The sequence below is a fragment of the Salmo trutta genome, chromosome 27 (genome assembly GCF_901001165.1).
Source record: "Salmo trutta chromosome 27, fSalTru1.1, whole genome shotgun sequence".
Classification (NCBI taxonomy): domain Eukaryota; kingdom Metazoa; phylum Chordata; class Actinopteri; order Salmoniformes; family Salmonidae; genus Salmo; species Salmo trutta.
In genome coordinates this window covers 7,327,214-7,353,282 of record NC_042983.1, presented here as the reverse complement: position 1 = coordinate 7,353,282, position 26,069 = coordinate 7,327,214, and the positions used below count along the sequence as shown (strand labels likewise).

Genomic DNA, 26,069 nt, shown 5'->3' with positions numbered 1-26,069 from the left:
CCAGGGGCGAGAGGGGAGCAGGAGCAGTGTGGTTTGCAGCTGCGACGCAGTGGGAGATAATTCAAACACAGAATAGGCCACAGGCGGCCCCGGGCCAAAACCGTCCCAATATTGATTTTTTTTCACCAATAATTTAGTAAATCTGTAGTTACAAGTATTCCTACAAATAAAGAGAGACTTATGTGATCATGTCTCAATGTAATCAAGTTATGAAATGTTTGTTATTTTCAAATACAATCTATTTTTTGGGCTTACTTGTGGTCAATTTTCTGCAAATTTCTATAATTATGTTCAAGGCCCTCTGACCATCCGCTCAGACAAAAATCGTCCTGTGCCTGAATCTAGTTGCCTACCACTGGACTATGCCATCTTCTCCCTAGCCTAATAATGTACTAAAGGAGCCTAACATTCCTCCTTATAGTCAGTCCTAGGACCTTAATGTTCTGTTGAGAGGCGAAATGCCTCTGGAAAACAAAACAGCCAAATAGTCCATCTAAACGTGAATCGATTCACAATTGCGTTATGGTTCTAGAAACATAAAGCCCTCTACTTACATATTACATTAAAATAACTTCACAAAATGCCAAAAATCTGTCTCGGTTTTAAACACAGTTGCAACCCATAGTATTTTTCAGTGACCAGACATTTGTTCTGAGACGCAGATAGCTAATTAGCAAAGGTACGCCTCTGTATTCCGTCAGTTTTTCTGTAAACAAGTGCTGTAACATGGAAAAATGACCGTGTGGGAACCCTAACCCTATAAAGGTGTGTAGTAATTTAACATTTTTTTTTAATTATTATTATTTCTTACTGATATTAAAGATACGTTCCTTATGTTTCCAAAACCATACCGCAAGCGATGCATTTTAACGTTTAAGAACGAGCGACAGGGCTCTTAATTAACAAAACTCCCCCGCCAGAAGATACCTTTCGGCAATAGGCACTAAAGGTAGTTAGTCTATGAATGGGTTATCTCCTCCCGCGCTTTTAGAAAGTAACCGCTGCAAACTTCACGCTAATAACTGTTTATTCAATATTTCATTTGAATTCGATGTCTTAGTAGGCCTATAATTTGTATTATAACTGTGTAAAATTGCTTCCCTTTTCATTCTCAGTATGCTTTGCTGTTAAGTCTCTGCAGAGTTGAATTTGAGAGCTACTCCTCCATCCAATCAAGAGTCGGAGTGGTGTTTTATGCAAATGGTTAAATCCTGGCCCAGACTACACAGTGGGATGTGCTACATTCCCAACATACTCACCTGTCTGTCGAGCAAGAAGCCCTGTTAATTGTTAAATTTATGGGGTCTGTCTGGAGGGGGTTGGGGGTGGAGTGTTTGTGTGTCTAATCCGCGCACACGCACACACACACACACACACACCTCTCAGTAAACCACTGGGGGATTCCAGTCCACAACAGCCCCTAAACAAATATACATCTGTAGTAATAAAGACATTTTATTGAGACATTTACGTAATGACAGAAATAGCAACCTCCAGCTATTTCAGTCCTGGTAAGTAGTGGAGTGGTAGCCTACCACACACATACTCAAAGCTGGGCAATAGAGATCTAATCTATTATACACATCAAAGAGAGATGGTGTGGCATTCTTGTTTTGTAATGTCCTGCTGATTTATGAAGTGTGTCATAGGCACAGGATACACATGGTACAGTACAATGAAAGGCTTACTTGCAGGTTCAATACATTCAATATCTAGTTTGACTGGTAATACATTGAGTTGGGGCAAGGGGCCATTTGTTGGTTTGATATGTTGTTTAAACTTTAGACTAAATAACCCATGATCAATTGCTTGCCTAAACAAATAATTGTATGTGTTTAGGCTGCTTTCAATGAAAACCATTATTGTTTTATGTCCATGGAATCTATTGTACTGTAACGACCTAAATGGCAGCCATACTTGGAATTCAGTTGAAACTTGATCCTCTGCCAAGGCACCAGATTCTGTCTTATCCCATAGCAATATATCTAAATATATGTATCTGTCTTATCCTATAGCAATATATCTAAATATATGGCTCTGGCTTATCCCATAGCAATATATCTAAATATATGTATCTGTCTTATCCTATAGCAATATATCTAAATATATGGCTCTGGCTTATCCCATAGCAATATATCTAAATATATGTATCTGTCTTATCCTATAGCAATATATCTAAATATATGGCTCTGGCTTATCCCATAGCAATATATCTAAATATATGTATCTGTCTTATCCTATAGCAATAAATCTAAATATATGGCTCTGGCTTATCCCATAGCAATATATCTAAATATATGGCTCTGGCTTATCCTAAAAGGTTTCTCAAGTCAGAATCAGGATCACAGTATTTTTTTTATTATCAGTCCCAGAGTTGTTTCCCAAACAGACCTCCAAAAATCTGCTGTTTATTGTGCAACAGACTGTACAATGTGTAGAAGTGTGTGTGTGTATTAAATGAATGAATGAATTACATTTTATTTTTGTGTCAAATCGGCGGTTAGTGACCCATCCCTTACAGGATTGATTGACACATAAACAAATATTAACTGATACAACATTACAAGGATTCACAGTAATAACTCTTCTGGGGCTTCATTTATCACTCATGCATAGGCACACATCTGTGTGTAAACCATGCATGAGCTCATTTCAATGCAACATGTGAGATTTATCAGAGAGGAAGAGGAAGAGAGAGGCCCAACTCGGTGGAAAATCTGTCTCTCTCCAGCATTTTTGTTGTTTCGCCAACCAAGAAAGGAGTTTTTGTATGGAGGTCAATGAGAGTGTCAAATTTGGTCAACAAAAAAATGTATGACTTATTTTCTACTTTAGGTTTATTTGATCGAATAGAAGTTTCGTAATGCTTAAGTTGTTACGAGTGTAAGTAGGACACGTGACATCCCAGAAACTTTGAGAAAAAACCCTTTATCAGAGTTGTCTCAAGATGGCTATGCATATTCATGAGGCTAGTAGCATAGCCTCTCCCTCCATCGAATACAGTCGGTTGGTGTCAACAACCCTCATCCAAAAAATTATCACAATAATGAGATGTATCCACCAATCCAAAGAAAGGATAGGCTGGAGCTAGACAGCCTGCTGTGCCTCTTTGTGGACAATGACTCCCATTGTTAGGGCAGAGAGACATCCATCTTGTCAGTATATCCGTAATCTTTGGATTTATCAATATAAATGTTTGCTTGAGTGTGTACGTACAGACATTACCATGTGTACGCACAGTACCAAGTGATGGAATAAAGGAACTGCTTGTCAACTATAGAATAGGGAAAATATATGTTGAAAATGTGTGAAATTGTGAGAGTAGGCCTAATAATTAAGTCATTTTCCGATTTACTTGTACTCCCAATCAGTGAATTTTTACGATAATAATCCATATAAAGTACAGTCATTTGTTAAATTACAGGGCACGTGTGAAAGTGAAACCATTGTGTAAATACTATAAAAGACTGAGATAATGGGAAATTGAATGCGAGATGGCTGATCTTGCCCTGTTGGAAGATTTGGAACAAGCTGCATTTTGCAGAGAGCACATTTTTTGAGACAGGTGGGACTTTTTTGAAGAAAGTACAGATTGGTTTTGGGAAACGATATCTGACAAGCCATTTTTATAGGATCTTTGCGAGGATTAAGTCATTCTTTAGAAAGGCAAACACATGCCATTCCGGTGCACATCAAAGTGCTATCCACCCTCAGGTTTTTGGTAATGGGCACTTCAGCAGGAGCTTGCCGATAGGCCTCTCACATCCGTCAACAAAACAAAGGCGCTGATCGTGGACTACAGCAGACAGCAGACAGCAGAGAGAACACACCCTTATCCACATTGACGGGCCGCAGTGTAGAGGGTCAAAAGATTCATGTTCCTCAGCATGCACATCACTGACAACCTGAAATGGTCCCTTCACACAAACAGCGAGGTGAACAGTGCCTCTTCAACCTCTGGAGGCTGAAGAAATGCGGCTTGGCCCCTATGACCCTCGCAAACTTCTACAGATACACCATTGAGAGCATCCTGTCAGACTGTATCACTGTGTGGTATGGTAATTGCACCGGGTGGTGGTGCGGTAAGCCCAACGCATCAGCGGGGGCACACTGCCTGTCCTCCAGGACACCCCTGCCAGCCATCTACAGTATCACACCCGGTATCACAGGAAGGCCAAGAAGATCATCAAGGACCTCAGCCACCCGAGCCACTGCCTGTTCACCCTACTAGCATCTAGAAGGTGGGGACAGTACATGTGCATCAAAGCTGGGAACGAGAGACTGAGAAACAGCTTCAATCTCCAGTCCATCATACTGTTAAATAGTCACCACTATTCGGCCTCCGCCCAGTGCCCTGCCCTGAACCTTAGTCATTGTTCTAGCCGGTTACCACCCAGTACTCTACCCTGCACCTTATAGACTACTGCCCTATGTGCATAGTCATTGAACACTGGTCACCTGAATAATGTTTACATGCTGTTTCACCCACTTTATATATACTGTATTCTAGTCATGGCTCATCCTATATAACGTATTTGTTTATTTTTATGGATTGTGTGTGTATCGATTTTTTTATTGCTAGGTATTACTGCACCTTTGGAGCTAGAAAAACAAGCATTTCGCTGCACCTGAGATATCGTCTGCAAATATGCGGATATGACCAATAAACGTTTATTTTATTTGGCCAATGGATGGCGCTGTTCTACATGAAGGCGCGCTTTCACTACAGCGGTGGCTTGCCGTCTCACCCTCAGTCACAGTTATTTGTATGAGTTCTACAACAGGGAAGGGCATGGTAGTATGGACTGGAGTTTGAAAGGTAAGATCCACTACGCGCAAGGCTGAATATCAGGGAAAAACTTTGTGATTGTCCGGCCAGGTCTGGAAGATTCGCCCACGGTTTTTTGACTAGCGATTTGGTGAAGTTGTATATTAATTTGACTGTTAATATGATTGGCTATTGTTGTTGAATTAGGTTTTTGGTGACGTGCGTATATGTTGTTCAAGCTATATTAAGTTGGTAGGGTTTCTTTTAAATGTCATTGCCCACTCAGCCTACCAACATTTCTAAGATAATTAAATGTTGGGCTTTTTTCTATCGCTTTTGAAATCGTCACGTGTTGCTGTTTTAGACATGCGCCTTGGATGTGTTGATGAACGCTCATTGTGCGTTTGGTCAAATTGAACCCTGCTATGTTATTCATGTTTGTTTCATTCAGCTTTACGTAGTCACACACGCACCTTCTGTGAGCCCATGTTCTGTGTTCTTCCTGAAAATCTGAGTTGTATCATTTTCTACCTTATCTAGCCGAAGAGTTGGTGACGTGCGTATATGTTGTTCAAGCTATATTAACAGCTACACTGTTACAAAAGCAAACTTACAAAGGTTTCCAAAACCGTATCGCAAGCGAGGATTATTAACGTGTAGACAGAGCGTCGGGGCTATTGTACAGTCCCACGCCGTCGTTAATGCTTCAACTGAGAGGGAGCCCTCTTTGCTGAACAAGAGCTAGTCCAAAGCATCATTGATCAAAGCATGGATTGCTGTTTTACCTTGCCCATAGTTAGGGTTGGGGACATGTAATCCGTTGCATGTAAGGGATTACAAAAACTGTAACTAATGCGTTACGTTACCAGCAAAAATATTGTAATCAGATTACAGATACTTTTGAAAAACTAGATAATTACTTTGAGGATTACTTTTAAATTCAGAAAGGATGTTTGCGAAAAAAAAGTCTGACACTTCTCTCTTTTCTCAATGACATTCAAAAATCAACATTGAAAAAAGGCTCACGTTTTTATGTTTGTTCCACCTTAGCGAGCCTGACCACAAATCAGAGACCACTATGGTGACACCCCAAATGTGTTTGATGGATCGCAGGAAAAGAGCAGGAATATGCTTTTGTAGGCTACAGTCCAAGCTATGTCTTTCAATGGTGCGACTGGAGTCGGAATCCAAAGATTATCCAACTTGAATAAACACTTAGAGGTAAGGATGACAGCAGTGTTGTAGTCTATGGCGATACGGATATCACTTATTTTTGTATATTTTTTTATATACTTGCAGTGAAGCCGCTCAACAACTACACCACACCAGTCATCCAACAGACTCCCATTCAGAGTGACACACAGAAGTATCCATGGTCAATGCCCTGCTCAAGGGCATGTCGACAGATCTCCCACAAGGCCAAAAATGGGGACCCGAACCCCCCCAAGATACCCCCACTGTTCCCCAATAGTAGCCCATCAACCATCCGAGACCCCTCCCACAGTCCCCCCAAGAACGTTTTTTTTTATTCCATTCCCCACCCCCAAGAACCCCCCCAATGCACCAACAACCAAGAAAATTAACTAAAGAGGAAAAAGACAATGGAAAACAGGAAAAAAAACAAAGCACATCAAGGACAACTAAAATCATAACAGCAAGGCCAACTGTATATGTTTGAGTGCATGTCTGTCACTATTTACATGTGTCTGTGTATGTGTGTATTTGAATGAGAGTGTGTATATGCATGTGTACAAACCTCTGCACGGCATCAGCCTCAGGCAAACCGGCATTAGCTGTAAAACACTGTCATTCAAACATACTTTTTATTATGTTATATTTTGAATTTATTTTTTATACTTTTATCTTTGACCATCATTCTATCTCCCGGCCAGCAACTCCAATCCCACTTGTCTCCAATTCCACATCCCAACCCTCAGCTTCCCTCAGCCCATCCCACCTATCTCTGCTGGCCACCCTCTTTGGATTTCTATGCAACATATATCTTTCAACTATGCTGTGATGTTTAACTTACAATTTCTGTCTATCTAATCGAATAGAATCCACAGATTGCGAGTTGAAGATAAATAATTTTACTAAGAGTATTAGTAATTGACTGACCCGGTCTCTCCAGATCTCCTAACAGTACTATTTCTAGGGTCAATTTTAGATAAATGTTGTGCATTTTCAGCCATTCCTGAACCTGAGACCAGAAACAGGCTACCTGAGGGCAATACCAAAATAAATGGTCTATTGATTCTGTATCCTCACAAAAAAATCTGCAGAGTTTCGACGATTTTATGCCCTAAATATTTAACATTTTGTTGGTGGCAAGAATTCTATATGATCATTTTAGCTGAAAAGCACAGTCTTGAATCTTACGTCGTTTTATATATGAACTCATACACCATGTACCATGGAATCGGTACATCAAAAATCTCTTCCGAACTATTTTGCAATCTGTATGGCACAGTTGTCAACATCCTGGTCCTCAAAAGAAACTGGTATACTTTCCTATTTATGCTATTTTTATTCTTCAACCAGTTTGTATCCTTTATATTGGGCAGACTGACCAGTTCCCTACCTCATCCCGCTGCCACCTGCCTCCTCCATTTTTGGGGTAATGCTGTAATCATTTGGTTGTACTCTTGGATTGAGCAGACCTTCCTGTAACTCCATGAAAGACATAACTCTACCATTCCAATTTACAATATCATTTATGAACAAAATACCCTTTTCAAACATCTTTCCCATAAATACAGGTATGTTATCAACCAGCACATTTGAGTTCAGCCATAATATTTGTTGTAATCTTTTCAGGGGTATGAAGTTGAAATTGTAGCCAGCTCTGCAATGCTTGTTTGAAAAAGGGAGATACTTTGAAAAAAGTAGCATTTTTCAATTAATCCAAAATGAGACATGGCAATCTGTACAAAGGCAAAAAGGCCATTTTAAAACAATGGATGAGCTTTTCTTAGTAATCTACTTAAACCATTTAGGGTTCAAGTAAAACGTTTGAATAAGTGAAACTTTTAGAGCGAGGTTTAGTGATTTTATATTTAATACTCTCAACCCACCCTATTCATTATATAGATAGGCACACTTTATTTTGTCTGGTTTAGCGTCCCAGATAAAGCAAAATATTTTTTGCTCATATGATTTGAAAAACGAATCATCAGGAGTAGGCAGTGCCATAAGTAATTGAGTAAACTGAGATATGACTAAGGAGTTCATCAGGGCAATTTTTCCTTAAATAGACCTCTCTCTTACCTCTCTATGGTTGCAGGATCTTGTCTATTTTTACAAGTTTTCTATTGAAATTCATTGTGGAGAGCTTATTTATATATTTTGTGATATGAATACCAAGTATGTCTACTTCACCGTTGTCTTGTTTTGTACGCTTTGTACAAATAATAAAACGCAGAACTACAGGATGTTTCTTAACATAACTCTTTATTAACTAGCTACAACTACATGTTCGCCTATCTCCAACCACGATCAACTGACTATGCCCTAACCGTCTGGGTGGTCTTAACCAATCACTGAACAGTAGGATACGGCGGTAAAATGCATCCAATTATAATTCAGTATGTATTCACATATGAATATTACATCCCCCTTCTTTTAAAACAAAATACAAATGTTTACATATTCTAAGCTTTTCTTTTGAATACATGCTCTGTAGTTTGAACTCAAGGTAAGTAACCATTTATATTGCATAATACACCAACTGAATCAACATAGACTCTGAAACAATGATCCAACATACTGTTACTTTTAGAACAAGGGATTCTCAGCAACTCAGCTTTCACTGTAGAAATGACATCTTAACATTTCAAACAAATACAATACTAAAGCATTTCAAGTGAACTTTCAATAACAAGTTTACAGTCTGGAACTCTTTTAGGGCAGCGATCCGCCTACACCCTTTGACATTTCACAGGTCGAGGACAGCTCTGGGCTTGACCTCTCTTCCTGACCTTGTGCGATATGATGTTGAGCATGCTTCTGTGTCAGTCAACAGCTCTTGTGGTGTTGCAGGTAAGTATGGTGTATGTTGTGCTGTGTGTGTGTTTAGTCCATCACGTTCTCTTTCAGGGGAACAGTTCATCTCATCAGTGTGTTGTTCTTTTGTGTTCAGTAAGTGACGACGATTGCGGCGGTACACTGCTCCTTCTGCTGTGCGGACGTAATATGAACGTTCAGTGTCAGCTGGCTGGATGACGACTGCTGGTTTCCAGAGGCCATGCTCTTGGATTCTAACTGACTCTCCGTCGATCAGTGGTGGCAGTGGTCTAGCTGACCTGTCGTAGTATCGCTTTTGTTGTTGTTGTCTCTGTGCACGTTTTCCATGCATTTCATTGTAGCTGACGACCTCAGGTTGCAGCTGCTGGTTGGTGCTGGGAAGGGTTGAGCGAAGTCTGCGGCTCATCAACAGCTGGGCTGGTGATTTGAAGTTGTCAACTGGAGTGTTGCGGTATTCAAGGAGACTGAGGTAGGGGTCTCTCTTGTCTGCTTTTGCTTTGTCCATGAGTGATTTAGCAATCTGCACAGATTTTTCAGCAAGGCCATTACTTTGAGGGTAATGTGGGCTTGTGGTGACATGTGTGAACTCCCATGCTTTTGTGAAGGATTCAAACTCATTTGATTTGTAACAGGGCCCATTGTCAGATATTAAAGTCTCTACAATGCCATGCCTGGCAAAGGCTGCTTTTAGCTTGTGTATCACAGCTGCAGATGTGGTACTGTGAAGCTTGTCGAGTTCGAAGTATCTGCTGTAGTAGTCCACTGTTACGATGTAGTCCTCGTTGTTCCAGATGAACAGATCGGTTGCCACGACCTGCCAGGGTCGGTCTGGGATACAGTGAGGTAACATTGGCTCTTTGGTGTTTGAGGGGCGTCTTTCAAGACAGATGGTGCATCTACCAACAATGTCCTCTATTTGTTTGCACATTCCAGGCCAAAACATAATGTCCCGTGCTCTCTGTTTGCACTTTTCCATGCCCATGTGTCCAGCATGGATCTTTGTCAAAATCTCTTCTCTGAGACTGGTAGGAATAATGATTTTCTCTCCTTTGAAAATGATTCCGTTGATCTGTGATAGTTCATCACGATGGTTCCAGAATTCTGAGACGCTCTGAGGGCATTTTCTCCTCTCCTCAGGCCATCCATCCTGTATGACTTCCCTCAGCTGTGTGAGTTGAGAGTCCTTTCCTGTTTCTGCTTGGATCTCCTTCAGTTTTGTGTCACTAACTGGTAAGTTGCTGTACACAGTGTGTACTTGCATGTCCATGCCTTCACTGAGGCTGCTGTCCTTGTAGGTAAGAAACTTCCTGGAGAGTGTGTCTGCGACAGGAATGTCTTTGCCTGGACGGTGAGTGATTGTGAAGTCGTATTTTTGTAGTTGAAGGATCATTCTCTGTAGCCTTGGCGGGGCTGCAGCTAGTGGTTTCCTCATGATTGACTCAAGGGGCTTGTGGTCGGATTCCACAATGACTTGTCGTCCATATACGTACTGATGGAAACGTTTACATCCGAATAGAATGGCATAGAGCTCCTTTTCAATTTGAGCGTAGTTGATTTCACAGTCTGTGAGAGATTTGGAAGCGTAGCCGATGGGCTTTCCTTCTTGCAGTAGCACTGCACCTAGTCCATACTTCGACGCGTCCACTTGGAGTCTGAGCTCTTTGTTGGGGTCGTAGTAGGCAAGGATTGGTCCTGGTTCTCTCGTGATCAAGTCTTTCACATTCTGGAAAGCAATGTCGTGTTGCTTGTCCCAAAGAAACTCACTGGACTGCTTTAGCAGTTGACGCAGGGGTGCATTAGCATTGGAGAGGCTGGGTGCGAACTTGGATAAGTAGTTGACCATGCCAAGCACTGTTTCCAGCTCTGCACGGTTTTTTGGTGGCTCCATTTCTTTTATGGCTGAGATCTTCTGTGGATCTGGCTTGATTCCATTCGCTGTGAGAAGATGTCCGAAGTAGCTGACCTCTGTAGCGCCGACTGTGCTCTTCTCTGGGTTGAGCCGGACTCCTCTCTCGCGGGATCTTTGCAGCATCGCGCGGAGGTTTCGGTCGTGCTCCTCTTTGGTTCGACCATAGACAAGGATGTCATCCACAATTGCCACAACTCCGTCGAGGCCTTCGTACACTTCGTCGATCTTTCGCTGAAACTCGTCTTGGGCTGAGATAATCCCAAAAGGCAGGCGACGGAACCTGTAGCGTCCAAACGGTGTGTTGAATGTTGTAAGCTTAGATGACTCTTCTGTGAGCTTGATAGCCCAGTAGCCTGATCTAGCGTCCATGACGCTGAAGTAGTGTGCTCCCGCTAGCTTGTGTGTGATGCCATCTAGCGTCGGTAAAGGGTAATGGGGCCGTTTGATAGCCTTGTTCAAGTCTCTTGGGTCGAGGCATACTCGGAGCTTGCCTGTGCGTGGTTTCTCCACCACCACTAACGCGTTTACCCAGTCGGTTGGTTCTGTAACCTTGGTGACTATGTCAGATTGTTCCATGCTCTCCAACTCTTTCTTCAGACGGGCACGGAGAGCAAGGGGAATCTTTCTCGGGGGGTAGACCACAGGGGTTGCGTCTGGGTCAAGGTGAATGGTACATTCTCCTGGGAATAATCCTATTCCTGTAAAGACATCAGCAAACTCCTCCAGTACATTTCCTGTCTCTACTGGTGCTGTTACTGATAAAACTAGCTTGATGAGGTCCATGTCTAAACATGCTTTAAGACCTAGCACTGCAGGTGCTCTAGTGTCAACAACGTAAAAGTCCAACATCATGTCACTTTCCTTGTATTTGCATTTGAAAGTGCATGTGCCTTTTACTGGGAGCTGTTCACCACCATAACCAGTCAGTCTGCGCATGGTGGGCTGTAGCTCACACTCAGATGTCAAGCTGCGGTACTTATTCAGAGGAATAATGTTTACTTGTGCACCAGTGTCTAGTTTGAACTTTAGCTTTGTGCCTTGTGTTCCTATCTCAATGTCAGCAAAGGCTTGCTCTGTCTCTGATATGTGACTTTTTCCTGTCACTGAATCAATAAACAGTTCATCATCATTTGACTCTTTGATTGACATTTCATCTTCACTCACTGTGTGTACTGTTTTTCCACGGTAAGCTCTGCACACTTTTGCAAAGTGATTCCATTTACCACATTTAGTACACTGTTTGCCTTTAGCTGGGCAATTTCCTTGTTCGCCATGCACTTTGTATCCACAATATCCACATGTTTTGGGGCGTTTTGAGTCTGTGTCGCTCTGTTTTGGAGTTATGTCTCTCTCCGTTCTGAAACGCGCTCTCTGGGCACCGGAGGTGTGCTTTGATGTCTGCCTGACTGCGTGCACTGCTTGTTCACGTGATGCGCTCGTGCTGCGGCGCGAAATGGTTTTCATCTGAGCCTGTGCTAGCTCGTGAGATCTGGCTATGTCGATAGCTTTGTCCAGCGTTAGCTCAGACCCAACATTCAAAAGTTTCTCTCTCACTCGCGGTGAGTGTATTCCAAATACAATACGGTCCCTGACCATCTCATCCTTGTTTGCATAATCACAGTCTTTCACAAGCAGACGCAGCCCAGTCACAAACGGTTCAAAAGACTCGCTAGCTCCCTGTACTTTCTCATGGAATTTGTACCTAGCGAAAATTGTATTAGTCTTCGGCACAACATATGCTTCAAAACGATCGTAGTATGTTTTCAGTACCTTTGATTCAGCTTCGGTAAGTGTCCATGTGTTGTAAATATCTCTCCCTTTTTCACCGATCCAGAGGAGCAGGTAGCTACATTTTTCCTCTTCTCCTCTTTCCTTCAGAGGACCCGTGAACATTAGCTCCACATGCTGTTTGTACTTACGCCATGCATCGGGTAAGTTTGTAGACTCCCAGTCCATTCGAGGTGAAGGAACTCCAGAAAAATCCATCTTTTAAGACCATTTACTCTGACACCATGTCTTGTTTTGTACGCTTTGTACAAATAATAAAACGCAGAACTACAGGATGTTTCTTAACATAACTCTTTATTAACTAGCTACAACTACATGTTCGCCTATCTCCAACCACGATCAACTGACTATGCCCTAACCGTCTGGGTGGTCTTAACCAATCACTGAACAGTAGGATACGGCGGTAAAATGCATCCAATTATAATTCAGTATGTATTCACATATGAATATTACAACCGTCAGCCCATTTTATAGGTAAACTGCAGGGTAATGTAAAACTTGTATTTTTTTAAAGATCCAATATGTAATATTGTACACTTACCATAATTAGGTTTTAGTCCAGAGAGTCCAGAAAAGTTATCTAGATCTTCAATGAGACATTGCAAGGATCTAGCTTGCGGACTTAATATAAAACTTGAGTCATCAGCATACATTGACACCTTTGTTTTTAAGCCTTGGATTTCTAATCTTCTAATGTTGTTATTGGATCTGACTTTAATAGCCAGCATTTCGATGGCCATAACGAATAGATACGGTGACAGCGGACACACTTGTTAACTTCTCTTGACAATTCAAAACTCTCTGAGAACTAGCTGTTATTTACTATTTTACAACTGGGGTTGCTAAACATTACTTTTACCCATTTTATAAGAGAATCACTGAAATTGAAAAAATCCAGGCATTTATAAATAAAATCCAGTCTTACTTTATCAAATGCCCTTTCAAACTCCGTTATAAATACCAGGCCTGGCTTCTTAGATGTTTCTTGGTGTATATTATCTCCAATGTATCGTTCATGTAAAAAAACCTGCCTGATCAGGATGAACAATACCTGGTAAAATCTTTTTAATTCTGAGTGCTATGCATTTCGCTAGTATTTTTGCATCCCAACATTGAAGTGTAAGGGGCCTCCAGTTTTGTTTTTTAGATAGACTGAATCTTTATATTTGCCATCTGGGTCTTGTTTTAATAATAGTGAAATCAGACCTTCCTGCTGAGTACCTGACAGACTACCATTTCTATAGGAGTAGTTAAAACAATCTAACAATGGAGCTTTTAGTATATCAAAAAAATAAAGGGAACACTAAAATAACACATCCTAGATCTTAATGAATTAAATAATCTTATTAAATACTTTTTTCTTTACATAGTTGAATGTGCTGACAACAAAATCACACAAAAATAATCAATGGAAATCCAATGTATCAACCCATGGAGGTCTGGATTTGGAGTCACACTCAAAATGAAAGTGGAAAACCACACTACAGGCTGATCCAACTTTGATGTAATGTCCTTAAAGCAAGTCAAAATGAGGCTCAGTAGTGTGTGTGGCCTCCACGTGCCTGTATGACCTCCCTACAATGCCTGGGCATGGTCCTGATGAGGTGGCGGATGGTCTCCTGAGGGATCTCCTCCCAGACCTGGACTAAAGCATCCGCCAACTCCTGGACAGTCTGTGGTGCAACGTGGCGTTGGTGGATGGAGCGAGACATGATGTCCCAGATGTGCTCAATTGGATTCAGGTCTGGGGAACGGGCGGGCCAGTCCATAGCATCAATGTCTTCCTCTTGCAGGAACTGCTGACACACTCCAGCCACATGAGGTCCAGCATTGTCTTGCATTAGGAGGAACCCAGGGCCAACCGCACCAGCATATGGTCTCACAAGGGGTCTGAGGATCTCATCTCGGTACCTAATGGCAGTCAGGCTACCTCTGGCGAGCACATGGAGGGCTGTGCGGCCCCCCAAAGAAATGCCACCCCACACCATGACTGACCCACCGCCAAACCGGTCATGCTGGAGGATGTTGCAGGCAGCAGAACGTTCTCCACGGCGTCTCCAGACTCTGTCACGTCTGTCACGTGCTCAGTGTGAACCTGCTTTCATCTGTGAAGAGCACAGGGCGCCAGTGGCGAATTTGCCAATCTTGGTGCTCTCTGGCAAATGCCAAACGTCCTGCATGGTGTTGGGCTGTAAGCACAACCCCCACCTGTGGACGTCGGGCCCTCATACCACCCTCATGGGTCTGTTTCTGACCGTTTGAGCAGACACATGCACATTTTGACCTGCTGGAGGTCATTTTGCAGGGCTCTGGTAGTGCTCCTCCTGCTCCTCCTTGCACAAAGGCGGAGGTAGCGGTCCTGCTGCTGGGTTGTTGCCCTCCTACGGCCTCCTCCACGTCTCCTGATGTACTGGCCTGTCTCCTGGTAGCACCTCCATGCTCTGAACACTACGCTGACAGACACAGCAAACCTTCTTGCCACAGCTCGCATTGATGTGCCATCCTAGATGAGCTGCACTACCTGAGCCACTTGTGTGGGTTGTAGACTCCGTCTCATGCTACCACTAGAGTGAAAGCACCGCCAGCATTCAAAAGTGACCAAAACATCAGCCAGGAAGCATAGGAACTGAGAAGTGGTCTGTGGTCCACCTGCAGAACCACTCCTTTATTGGGGGTGTCTTGCTTATTGCCTATAATTTCCACCTGTTGTCTATTCCATTTGCACAACAACATGTGAAATGTATTGTCAATCAGTGTTGCTTCCTAAGTGGACAGTTTGATTTCACAGAAGTGTGATTGACTTGGAGTTACATTGTGTTGTTTAAGTGTTCCCTTTATTTTTTTGAGCAGTGTACTTAAAGGGGCTATCTGTAGTTGCTACGTCCATTTTTTAGATTTTTTAAAAATTGTGTGTGTGTGTATGTATGTGTGTGTATATATATATATATCCATTGATTCTTGAAGAATATTACTTATAAATGCCTCATGACCTTAGTTCAACTGTTGCACCCCATGAGAACCCAAAATATAAGCTTGTTTTTCTCCAATGTTTGTAAACATAGTAAATGTAAACAAACACTGTATAACCTCATAACATGATTTAAACGATACTTTTTATATCATGGACAGTCAGTCCTTGCATCCATAGCTCTGTCTATTAATCTGAGTGTGGTTATATTTCTCCAGGCCTATCCCTCAGCTTTTTACCAAAACAGAGGCGGGGTGCACATTTGGTTATTGTTTCATCTGTGGATTTGTCCTTTAAACGGCTGCATATTATCAAGATATCAAAGTGTCACCAACAAAAAGGTAAACAATAGGCCTATAGCAAATGCAGCATATGGCATGAATTTTCACATGTAAATAGCACTTTTCAGTTGTGCTCAAAGCATGTCATTCCATGAGCGCAGCATTTATTTGTCAACTCGAATCAAGGAGCCCAATCAGTCCTCCATGACAACAAAATCATAAACAACAGAGTAGGGCTGGCTAATAAGTCCTTAGTTTTGGGGTCATGCTCAAGTAAAACAATTTGGCTAATCTAGTCTTCCATATTTCCAAGTCCTAATCTTGAAAATCAAGGGTTCTAACATTTATTGGAATGACTGGAATTCTGATAGACCTTTTTTTAATGTGAAGATATCATTTAATTGTATTATTAAATGTAGTTGAAAGCCATGGGCTAGAAGAAGCCTACATAACCAACCCATGAAGTAAAATGTAACATCCATATATGGCCCGCTATGTAAACTTTAACATTGATTTATCCTGCAATAGATGTCATTCTATTTGGTAACATTTTTGTCTTCTTCTGATGCCTCTTAACGGGAAAGTCATCTAAAAGTAACAATGTAATCAGATTACGTTACTGAGTTTGGGTAATCCAAAAATTACGTTAGTGATTACAATTTTGGACAGGTAACTAGTAACTGTATCAGATTACATTTAGAAAGTAACCTACCCAACCCTGCCCATAAACTGCTTACAGGGTAAGAAAACCAATATGTAATTTGGGTGAACTATATCTTTAATTGTAGCAATTGAGGTAGTACTGTCAGATATTGAACCAACAACATCCTGAACTCCTGTGTCATAAAAGACTAGGCAGCATGCCAGACATGGGCTAAAGTACACTTACATACAGAGAGGTAGTTGCTCTTAGCAACACTAGTATTTACACACTAGCATTGCTGTGAATTAGCTTGCAAAAATAATGGAATAGTTTTCCAGAAGTTAAATAAAATGTCAACTTACTCTCTCGATTGTCTGGAGGCTCGGTCCTTATGCAGGGTAGAATTTTAGGAAAAAACATCTAATGGAACGTATAATTACAGGAGGGGGTCTGTTGTAGACCCATGCAGTTCCTCAGCATGGTCAGTTTCTCTCTGCTTACCTCATTCCAAAATAAAAGTCCCCCACAAGTTCTTTCTTTTTTGCAGTTATGGTGCTACTACTACTACTACTACTACTACTACCTTTCTCATGTTGCTATTTCCTCAGGGTGACAGAGAGAGTTCTGTAGCGATGGAGGATTTCTGGGCCATGGTCCTGGCAGGGCTGAAGGTGTGGGTCTGCCTCATTGTGGCTCTTCTCATGGTGCCCGCCATGTTTGGCTTCTCCCTGGGAATCTCCGAGACATACATGAAGATCCTGGTCAAAATCTTGGAGGTAAAATGCGTCTGTCCAGAAGTTGCCGACCCATCAAACATTTACTGGCACAGGGGTACAACAAATGGGAAAGAGGAAATCTAATACCTACACACTGTTTAAAGGCTGGTAAACTGCCTCACTCAGACAATATGAGGTGCACAGCTGCATGTGTTTATAATTGTCTTAAATGATTGTTATGCATCATGTTCTAAATATAAGCCTTGTGTCCTAAATGTATGCTGTTTTCATACTACACAATATAATAAGATACAGTACACATGACTTGGCCAGCGGGCTAGCCATGGTCCTTCATTTTACTTATATTGGAGATTGTATCAGTTTCAGGAATGCAGGATCAAGAAATGCATTGTCACTGCGCTGTCGTGATCAGCTGTCACATATTTACTGTAGGGAAAGTCTACTGTACACAACAATCAATTAGCACAACTCTGCACATGTGACGTATAGACATGGAATGTATATATGTTTTTTGACAGAAAAGCATATGTTCTACAGTGTAATATTTGTTATATTTTTTGTAATTGTCCTGTAACCTTACGACCTCCTGAATAAGCCTCTGGACAGTGATTGAAAGGTTTTCTGGCATGAGAGTTCAGGGGTTAATATATATGTGTGTGTGTGTGTGTGTCCTTTCTCTACTGTCCTTGTGTGGGTCAGGGAGTGAGAGGTCAAAGGCTAAAGGTGTTTCTCATTTCTCCTGTCCTCCAGTGGGCCACGTTGAGGATCCAGACAGTCAACAAAGCACAGCGGATACTCAAATCCTCCTCATTCAATAGTGAGTCAATGAGCAGAGCTCTCACACTGATCAATGCATTCATTTGATTGATTTATTGCTTGAATGATGGATAGCGAGATGAAGGGATTGATTGATTTATTCATTGCTCTATGATAATGAAATGATCAAGGGGATTCCCAAAAATGACGTTGTTGATATTTTAGGCTCGCAAGTCTGGGCAAGTGTGAGGAAGAGAAACGGCGACGTTTTCGGTGACTTACTTTATTTTAGAGAAACTCATCATTAATTAACATGTTGTACGGTATGTTATCCGTTTCAGTCCAATCTGGTTCTCTTCTCTGTCAAGGACACTGGGTCACACATCCACACTTGTTCATCTGCTGTGTTCAGAAGCGCAGCTGTAAAGTGCCCTAGAATAAACGAAGGGTTGAGTGCATGGAAATTAGTCCTGACATGAGTTTCGCTCAGGTGTCAATGGTTGACTGCGAGCTGATAATAGGTTACATTTTAAAATACAGCTTCTCAATGTGCCCAAGCCGCGTTAAACGGTAAGGGAGAGGGGTACATTTCTATAAAACGATACCTCTGAGAACCTAGAGACCGTGTAAACCTGTTTTATAGTGCCGGGCAGGGGATTGCAGACGGTATTTGGTCCAGCTCGGTCCCCAGAGCATTTCCGATGTGATATACTGTATTATGTGGCGCTGGGCTTGCTGCCTATCTGTCGGGCTGACGCAATTCCTCCCCTCACAATCAGCAGTCATATAGGCTAGTCGGGGGGGGGGGGGGGGGGGGGGGCAATTCAATTAAACTCGCAGTGCGGTCGGTGTTCACTGGCAAGCACAGCAGATCAATGTGCTCTTTTTATTTGTTAGCATATCAACTCACAGGATGGTTTCTGTATTATATGGATACCATAGACTCCCCTCGCTTGTACTGTACTGAAGTTTTCCTAAAATAAGAGTTTGTGTAGTTTTCAAGTCAGTCACTCAGTCTCTCTCTCCTGGACTTTGTCCTGTGTTATCAGATAGTGTATCCTTAGCTGATCCCACTGTCTTCAGACCTGCTGGAGTGAGGGATACACTTTGGCGTGGAGTTGGGTAATCTGATCCTAGACCTGTGATTACCTCGATGATAGACACACAAAGGGAGGCCCTTTTTAAGGAAAGATAGGAGCCTCATTTATCAGTGAACACTGCTCTCTGATAGCTGTTATCTGAAGTGGTCCCAGTTTGTAAAGTGCAAGGCCACTGACATTTGCACTGTTTGATGGCCTGTCATTTAATATGCATTCTGTATGACAATTCTATTGTTGAGGCCTTGCCCACAGTGATAAACTCTGGATTTCATCAATTTACATTAGGGTTATCTACAGATAAGTTTAAATAAGGATTACTCAGACATCAGCTCAGGATATCTTGTTTCCTCAACATGGGGCAACAGTGTGAGAGTTAGTGACACAAGTGTGTTGCAATCCTCTGATTCATTTCCTTCCTCACCAGCTCCTAACAAGTCCACAGTGGTTTGACCAATTTGTCCTCCTTTCATTCAAAATGTATGAAAATGCAAAGCCTATTGACTCTAGGATTTGTAACACTGAATGTTGTCTTTCATCAACGGTAAAAGATAACACTGAATCATCTTCCTCATCGACTACAAATATGCGGTACGATACAATCCAATCTAAAAAGGATGAGGTGGATTAGTTGAGCGTGTGTGCGTTTCCCCCAGGCCTCGTCCAGAGGGATGATGGTTCTATGGAGGAGGAGCTGAGGGGGTTAAGGCGCAGTCGCCCCAAACCACCAGTGGGGGGAGACTTCACCCTCAGCGACTGTTTCTACTTCTACAGACGAGGCATCGAGGATATCGTAGAGGATGAGGTGAGTCCACAGACTAGAATAAGATTGATGCCTAATTCCAAATGTATCCCTAACCCCCAGACATTCCATGATGGCCCCTAATAGAACTGTGTAAAACCTGTAGCTTCACCTAACCCTATGGTAGTGTAGGATGAATTTCCTAATTTATCGCCTACTGCACACTCCTCCAGTCCTTTCAAATCAATGATCACGTTTACATGCACACCGATATCCTGTTATTATTCGGTGATACTCAAGTATTCTGTGTTGAGTTGACGCATACGAATGTCATATCCCGTTTACAATAACCCGAATAAGCTTGTATCCCAGCTTTGAGAAACCCGAATAAGATGCCTGGGATATGCCGGTCTTAGACGGATACTGTGCCGTGTAAACATCTTATCCCGTTTACTGTTGTTTTCCTGCAGTAAAATGCTAGACCAAATGTCTATTTTGCAACAGGAATAGAGAAATCTTATTTATTTATTTCATCTTAAGGAAATGTGAATGTGCAATTTTCTTCTGCGACATAAAAGCTGACAGTATTTCCCTTTCAACCAAAATATGATTCAAAAATGGACTGAATTACTATCAGAAACATGTTGGATTGTTATTACATCTTTTAATTTCCCTGAAACTGGTCAACAAACCGATGTCATTTGGACATTTTGTGTGGAAAATCTTCCCGGTCCCTAAATGTCTTCTCTGAAAGGGAATCAGAAATGAAAGATTCTATCCATTTATTACATTATTCTGATGAGCAAGGCTTTATTTAGTATTCTAGAGCATCAAGTAATGACAGAAGCCTACCTAATGTTGGAAATTATAAGCAGAACAATATCTAAATAAGGCTTAACTTTATTTTCAGCACCCCCTTCAAAAAATAGTTCCGTCATCACTGGGCAAATTAGGAATTGTCTGTTTATTCATGGATACAGGAATCCATGTGAGCAGGAAATATCAAAGGTGCATGTAAACATCTTATTCTGAATAAGACCTTAACCGGGATATGAGCTATTATCCGGAATACTGTGCACATGTAAACGTGGTCGTTGAATGGGTATCAGGAAGTGCTTAGGGCCCAGGAAATAGGCATTGATTCAGGATTGGGCAAAAGAGTACAACATTAATTTTTAAAAATCCAGACTTACTTTCTGTACAGGTAGGCCTACTAAGTTGTTTTTAATGTTGTTCCTCTGACCTCCAGGTGACCCAGCGGTTTTCGTCAGAGGAGCTGGTGTCGTGGAACCTGCTAACTCGGACCAACATCGACTTCCAGTACATCAGCCTCAAACTGACCATGGTCTGGGGCCTGGGCGTGTTCATACGCTACTGCATCCTGACTCCGCTCAGGTAATTACTGAGAGTGTGAAATCACTCATCATTACTGTGCTCACCTTAGCTCTCTTACAGTTCACATCCATAAACCAAGCAAACGTGTCACTGACTGACATTTATGTTGCTGAATAGACAGGATTTACAGCCAACAAAAGAATAAGCCATGTAGCGTCGACAATGCATTAATCCATGACTAGTGTTGTAGTGTCTCGTGTATGTTTCTGAGTCCGAATGTTTTCTTTCAGGATCATGCTGGCGTCTATAGGCCTGACCTGGCTGGTGATAGGAACCACTGCTGTAGGATTCCTCCCTAACTGGAGGTACAGTTACACTGCATTGAATCTACAGGTTCACACGGGACTGAGACGTTTGTCTTGTGTGATTTTTGTATTTAATCAGCTTCGTGGTAGCTTCTTACGTGCGTGTCCGTGTGTGTTTTCTAGGCTCAAGTCCTGGCTGAGTGAGTGGGTCCATGTGATGTGCTACAGGATCTGTGCTCGAGGCCTCTCCTGCACCATCCACTACCACAACAAGTCGGTGAAACGCTCCTCTCCTCTGACACATGCATACACAGCAGGCTTTCACACACACCGTCATGTCCCCCAGTGACTCTACGGAAGGTCCTCGTGATAGGTGAACAGAGCTTTGTTTTGATGTAAGATGCACGTCTGCCACTTTAATGTGTGCCTGCGTGTGTTCTCTGTCTTGTGTTTTACAGAGAAAACAGACCCAGAAAAGGAGGAATCTGTGTGGCCAATCACACCTCCCCGATTGATATTGTCATTCTCTGCAACGATGGGTGTTACTCCATGGTATGTGAAATAAAGCAGAAATTAAGCCTAGCTTGAAATAGCTAAACTTTTAATTCATTTTTTATACCTTTATTATCAATGTTCCTTCTAAGCTGCACACGTGTGTGGGCGCGCAGCTCCCCCAGGACTGCAGCGCAGATGAAATATCAACCTGCGCAGAGAAGCAGGAGATTTGAACTACACTCAACTTTCTAGAGTTTTCCGCCTTAGTTAACACCATCAACGTTTCCCTTAGCTGTGGGAATTGTGATCGAATCAATGCAATATTAGCCACTTTCAGTACAACATACCAAAACAAACTATGCAAGACTTAGTATGCAAAATGAACAATGCAAGAGATTTTGTTGTAGGCAGAATGCATCGGGTAGGATTCTATTGCATTGACACACACCACTCAGCCCATACTCTACACAGACCAGTGCAGCATAACCAATCAGAGCTGCAGTAGGCCTATATGCAAGTAGACCATTGCCATATATGGATCTGTGCCATTCACATTGAACTGGACTGTGTTTACAGCGTGAGTGGTCGTGAATAGATGCGCTTGTTTTGAGATCAAAGCCAGAGCTGCATGTAGTCTCATTCTGGAATGTTCCTGAGATGGACGTATTCTGTTTTGGATATGCGTTGTCAAAAGTTAGACCAGGCTCAAAGGTAACACCAAGGTTTTTAACAACCGTGTTTGGTGTAATGAGGCAACCATAAATACTGTGAGTGAGGTCTGACACTTTGTGAGTTTCTTGTAGCCAAGTAGCTTTATTTCTGTCTTGTCAGAGTTTAAAAGCAATAAGTTGGTTGTCATCCAGTGTTTAACGTCAGTGGGGCATGTCTCAAGGTGGGCTGACTGTAAAGTATTGTCTTGTTTAAAAGATAAATACAATTGGGTGTCATGATCATCACCATGGCAATGAAAGTGCATGTTGTGCTTACGGATGACATTGCCAAGTGGTAACATGTATAAAGAAAGTGCAGTCTCAGTTTATCTGTTGCTAATTTACTGTCTTCTACTACTTTAATCCTGTTCAGATGATTTGTCTGTGAAATGTATTATGAGGACGTTAGACGTGATTTGATCTGATGTGTTTTAGGTGGGCCAGTCACATGGGGGTCTGATGGGAGTGCTGCAGAGGGCCATGGCGAGGTCCTGTCCTCACATCTGGTTTGAGAGAGCTGATATGAAAGATCGCCACCTAGTGACCAAAAGGTGAGCTTATCTGTTCGCTATCTTATCAGCCGGTGGGTTGGGCATGTTCCTGGCACCAGACACTGGTATTCTGACTGCCAACACTCTTCAGACAAGCACTGATATGCCCGTGGAAAATTGCTACAGACCAATAAACAGTGGTGGAAAAAGTACCTAATTGTCATACATGAGTAAAAGTATTGATACCCTAATAGAAAGTTACTCAAGTAAAAGTTAGTCACCCAGTAAAATAGTACTTGAGTAAAAGTCTAAAAGTATTTGGTTTTAAATATACTTAAGAATCAAAAGTAAATGTAAATGCTAAAATATACTTAAGGATCAAAAGTAAAAGTATAAATCAAATTCCTTATATTAAGCAATGCAGACGGCACCATTTTCTTGTTTTTAAAATTTACAGATAGCAAGGGGCACACTCCAACACTCAGAAATGATTTACAAACCATAGGCAGTAGGGATGACCAAGTGTTCTCTTAAGTGCGTCAATTTCACAATTTCCCTATTTCCCTATCCTGCTAAGCATTCAAAATGTAACGAGTACTTTGGGTTGTCAGGGGAAAATATATGGAGTAAATTACAATATTTCCTTTAGGAATGTAGTGAAGTAAGAGTTGTCAGATTATAAACAGTAAAGTACAGATACCCCCAAAAAACGACTTAAGTAGTACTTTAAAGTATTTTTACTTAAGTACTTTACACCACTGCAAATAAATCAGTCAAATCTTTTTTATTTAACCTTTATTTTGACAGGGTGTCAATGCTGAGACCAAGGTCTCTTTTCCAGATGAGCCCTGTTTAGCACAACAATACACATCAAATACAATATTTAATCATAGGTATTCACTTATCTTATTTCCTTATCCAGATAAAAAAAAAAAACTTATGCCAGACCGATGACATATCTTATATAGGTGCTTGTCAAAATCCCCAACTGTAGAACATTCAAGCATAAATGTCATTGCTATTTCACAATTGGGGATATAATTTAATACTAAGATTTCCTGATATGGACATACATTATATGGTTTTAATTAAAGCTATGTTCACACTCCTCCCAGATATAAAGTTAGGTTTTCTAATTGTTGTTAATGTTTACAGGTTGAGGGATCACGTGAATGACAAGACTAAGCTTCCTATATTGATCTTTCCGGAAGGTAAGTGCTACAATGGAGTAGAATGAAGTCCTTTAGACACTGATCTAAGTCAGTCAGTTTAGCATTGGTTCGGATAAGCTGCATTGGTTATGTACAGTAAGGTCATCCTATACCTGTACGTATGAGTAGCATCTGCTAGAATGAATTTCTCTTCCTTATCTGTGATTTTGGAGAGCGTTGTTGTTATCATAGAGATCCTATCTGACCAATGAAATGTGATTTGATCTTTATACATCTCTGGTCGTTCTGGTTATGGCTTATCTGCAGTCCATATTTCTGGTTTCCTCAGGGACCTGTATCAACAACACATCTGTCATGATGTTCAAAAAGGGAAGTTTTGAAATCGGAGGAACGATATACCCAGTAGCCATAAAGGTAAGGTACTCTGTAAGGTACTTCTGTTCAGTATTTGACTTTTCCCTAAATCATGCAAAGATGACATTGGAAAAGTTGCGTGAGAAAGTCAGCATGGATTTGAAGAGGTTTTCTATCTCCCTCCCTCAGTATGACCCTCAGTTTGGGGATGCATTCTGGAACAGTGCCAAGTACAACATGGTGAGCTACCTGCTCAGGATGATGACTAGTTGGGCTATAGTCTGTAATGTCTGGTACCTGCCAGCCATGTACCAGCAGGTGTGTATACAACACCACACACTTACACAGTACCTACCAATTATGCACTAAGTGCCACTAACTTATTGCATGTTTTCAGGAAGGGGAGGATGCTGTCCAGTTTGCCAACAGAGTCAAGTCTGTCATCGCACATCAGGGGGGACTAGTGGACCTGTCCTGGTAAGAATCTCCTCCCATCTTACTATGAATGGCATCCTGACTGTCTCATACTGGCCTTTGCGTCTCTTAGACCTCAGAACGGACACGTTTGCAGTATCTCTTGCACACAGATTATTTTGTGTTAGTATCTCCTAGACCACATGTTTGTTCCCCTGTAGGGACGGAGGCCTAAAGAGGGCTAAGGTGAAGGACACGTATAGAGAGGAGCAGCAGAAGAAGTACAGCAGTATGGTGGTGGGTAGCGAGGAGGACCGCAGCGGTAACAGTGACTACGCCCTCCTCTAACATATGAAAAGGGCAGCTCGTTCTCTAGCAACCTACATCGCGACCGCTGGAGACAGGAGTTTTACTTTGGCAGGGGTCGCGTCGCATTTCGGTTTCTCCAATGATCACGCAGCGTTTAGCTTTCACAGTGTACAGAAGGTGGGCGTAGGCCCATCCAAAAGCTCTTATCTGGGAGTTTGGACAGGAGCTGGCCATCACTGCCTGAATACTGCACTGCTGACGACCACGGACTAGACTGCCATCGTGTGAATGAACCATTTTAAAGTGTGTTGTGGACTGTAGAGGGTTATAACTGATTAGCCAATTGCATTACAAGAGGAAGGACTCTCGTCTACTGTGACAACACAGTGCAGTGGAACCGTAAAGGAGATGAGGTGGCAGGTCCAATAGCATCCATTTGGGATTTTGAATAGCTCTTTCTTGTTCTGCTATAAAACACTGTTCTAATTCTCTGCTGGAAAATTACTATAAAATCCTGTGTTAAGACATTAGAATCAATGGATGACCTAGTGAATAGTGCAATTGTAACTGTAGAGACTTTTTGATCCCAAAGTTCTAAATGTCAGTGTTATGCGTATGCGATGACTATCTGTGGTTATTTTGTTTGTCTTCATGTTTTTTTTTTCCCCCTGTCGTTTATGATTGTATGAGCTGCTGTACGTTCAGAGCCAGTTGATCAATCCTGTCGATCAATCATTACTGCTAATCGTTTGGAAATAAACATTAGCCCACA

General features: G+C 41.8%; 1 protein-coding gene across 2 annotated transcripts; it reads left to right on the top strand.

Annotated features, from left to right (window-relative positions):
- The first annotated feature begins 4,717 nt into the window (after positions 1 to 4,717).
- Positions 4,718 to 26,069, top strand: LOC115164222 (glycerol-3-phosphate acyltransferase 3-like). 2 transcript variants are annotated; one of them, XM_029716486.1, is made up of 14 exons: positions 4,718 to 4,819; positions 16,989 to 17,156; positions 17,868 to 17,934; positions 19,627 to 19,775; positions 20,962 to 21,107; positions 21,338 to 21,412; positions 21,536 to 21,625; positions 21,811 to 21,904; positions 22,993 to 23,108; positions 24,204 to 24,259; positions 24,549 to 24,634; positions 24,764 to 24,892; positions 24,972 to 25,051; positions 25,210 to 26,069. In XM_029716486.1, exons 2-14 carry the CDS (start codon positions 17,013 to 17,015, stop codon positions 25,334 to 25,336), a joined length of 1,359 nt encoding a protein of 452 aa, XP_029572346.1. In that variant the 5' UTR covers positions 4,718 to 4,819; positions 16,989 to 17,012; the 3' UTR covers positions 25,337 to 26,069. The 2 variants fall into 2 exon arrangements, with proteins under 2 accessions (XP_029572346.1, XP_029572345.1); XM_029716485.1 differs by lacking the exon at positions 4,718 to 4,819 and adding an exon at positions 12,598 to 12,631.